This window comes from Echinops telfairi, unplaced genomic scaffold (assembly GCF_000313985.2).
Source record: "Echinops telfairi isolate 266 unplaced genomic scaffold, ASM31398v2 ScPeMD7_34;HRSCAF=130, whole genome shotgun sequence".
Classification (NCBI taxonomy): Eukaryota; Metazoa; Chordata; class Mammalia; order Afrosoricida; family Tenrecidae; genus Echinops; species Echinops telfairi.
In genome coordinates, this window is record NW_022103931.1 from 3,961,467 (window position 1) to 3,963,008 (window position 1,542).

General features: G+C 44.2%; 1 protein-coding gene across 1 annotated transcript; it reads right to left on the reverse strand.

Annotated features, from left to right (window-relative positions):
* Positions 1-756, reverse strand: LOC123521673 (alpha-enolase-like; the record flags this gene model as incomplete). Its single annotated transcript, XM_045290224.1, has 1 exon — positions 1-756. A coding segment is annotated over exon 1 (735 nt), but the record flags the coding sequence as incomplete, so codon positions are not given.
* Positions 757-1,542: the final 786 nt, after the last annotated feature.

Here is a 1,542-nt window from a genome sequence, read left to right on the forward strand (position 1 = left end):
GTCCATGCCAATCACCACCTTGTCAGTGTAACCAGCTTTCCCAATAGCATTCTTCAGCAGCTCCAGGGCTTCTTTGTTCTCCAAGATGTTGGGGGCAAATCCGCCTTCATCCCCGACATTGGTGGCATCCTTGCCATACTTCTCCTTGATGACGTTCTTCAGGTTGTGGTACATCTCTGTCCCGATGCACATGGCCTCCTTGAAGTTGGCTGGTCCGACGGGGAGGATCATGAACTCCTGCATGGCCAGCTTATTGCCGGCGTGGGAGCCACCGTTGATCACATTGAAAGCAGGAACTGGCAGGATAACTTCAGAATTGCCAGCCAAGTCAGCAATGTGACTGTATAAGGGGATTCCCTTCTCAACAGCTCCGGCCTTGCACACAGTGAGGGACATGCCCAGAATGGCATTTGCACCAAAATTTGATTTATTCTCAGTTCCATCCATCTCAATCATCAGATTGTCGATCTTTTCCTGTTCTGTCACGTTCAGCTTCTTGCTAACCAGGGCAGGTGCAATCGTTTTATTGATGTGCTCAACAGCCTTTGAGACATCTTTGCCCAGATACCGGGTCTTATCATTGTCCCGGAGCTCCAGGGCCTCATAGATCCCAGTGGAGGCACCCCTGGGCATAGCAGCTCTGAAGAGCCCTTTGGCGGTGTAAAGATCGACCTCAACGGTGGGATTTCCACGGGAGTCGAAGCTCTCTCTGGCGTGAATCTTGAGGATAGACATGATGGATTTCTGGGCGCTGGTTCTCGTCGCCCCGGAAGGAAGTGGAGGAGGCTGCAGGCACCTAGACGGGTGTTGGGTCAGCAGCGGTGCAATCATTTTTATTTTCAATTTATCATTTTATTGGGTGCTCTTACAGATATCATAACATTCCATAGTGCAATCACATCAAACAGTATTGTATAATTGCTACCACAATCAGTTTCAAAACATTTTCTTTCTTTTAGAAATCCTTGATATCAATTCTCTTTATCTCTTCCCTTCCCCACTCTAACCCCCAGGAACCCTTTTTCCCCCCCAATAATAGTTTTTTGGTTTTGTTTTTGCCATATCTTGCACTATAAAATATATCCATTCACATACAATTCTGTTGTTCGATCCATGGAGTGGGGTTATACAGTCATCACTGCTATCTGCTCCCTGTTTCCCCTTCTACCCCTCCCCCACCCTTCCCATACCCTCAGGGAACCATTACTGTTTCTGAAGGGTTATCTATCTTGGCTTTCACATTGAGTGTATATGCATTAAATTCACCAGTTAAGAGAGAGAGCCTAACAGAATGGATAAGAACACACAAACCACTAATTGCTTACAAGAAACACAATTCAGCTATAAAGACAAAAGAAGATTAAAAATCAAAGGATAGAAAAAATATAACAAGGTAATGGTAGCCAAAAGAAAGCATGAATAGTAATATTAATATCTGACAAAATAGATGTCAAAATAAAACCATCATGAAAGACAAAAATGATCATTATATAATGAGGAAAGTCTCTTTCACTGAGCAAGAAAACACAAACACAACGAACA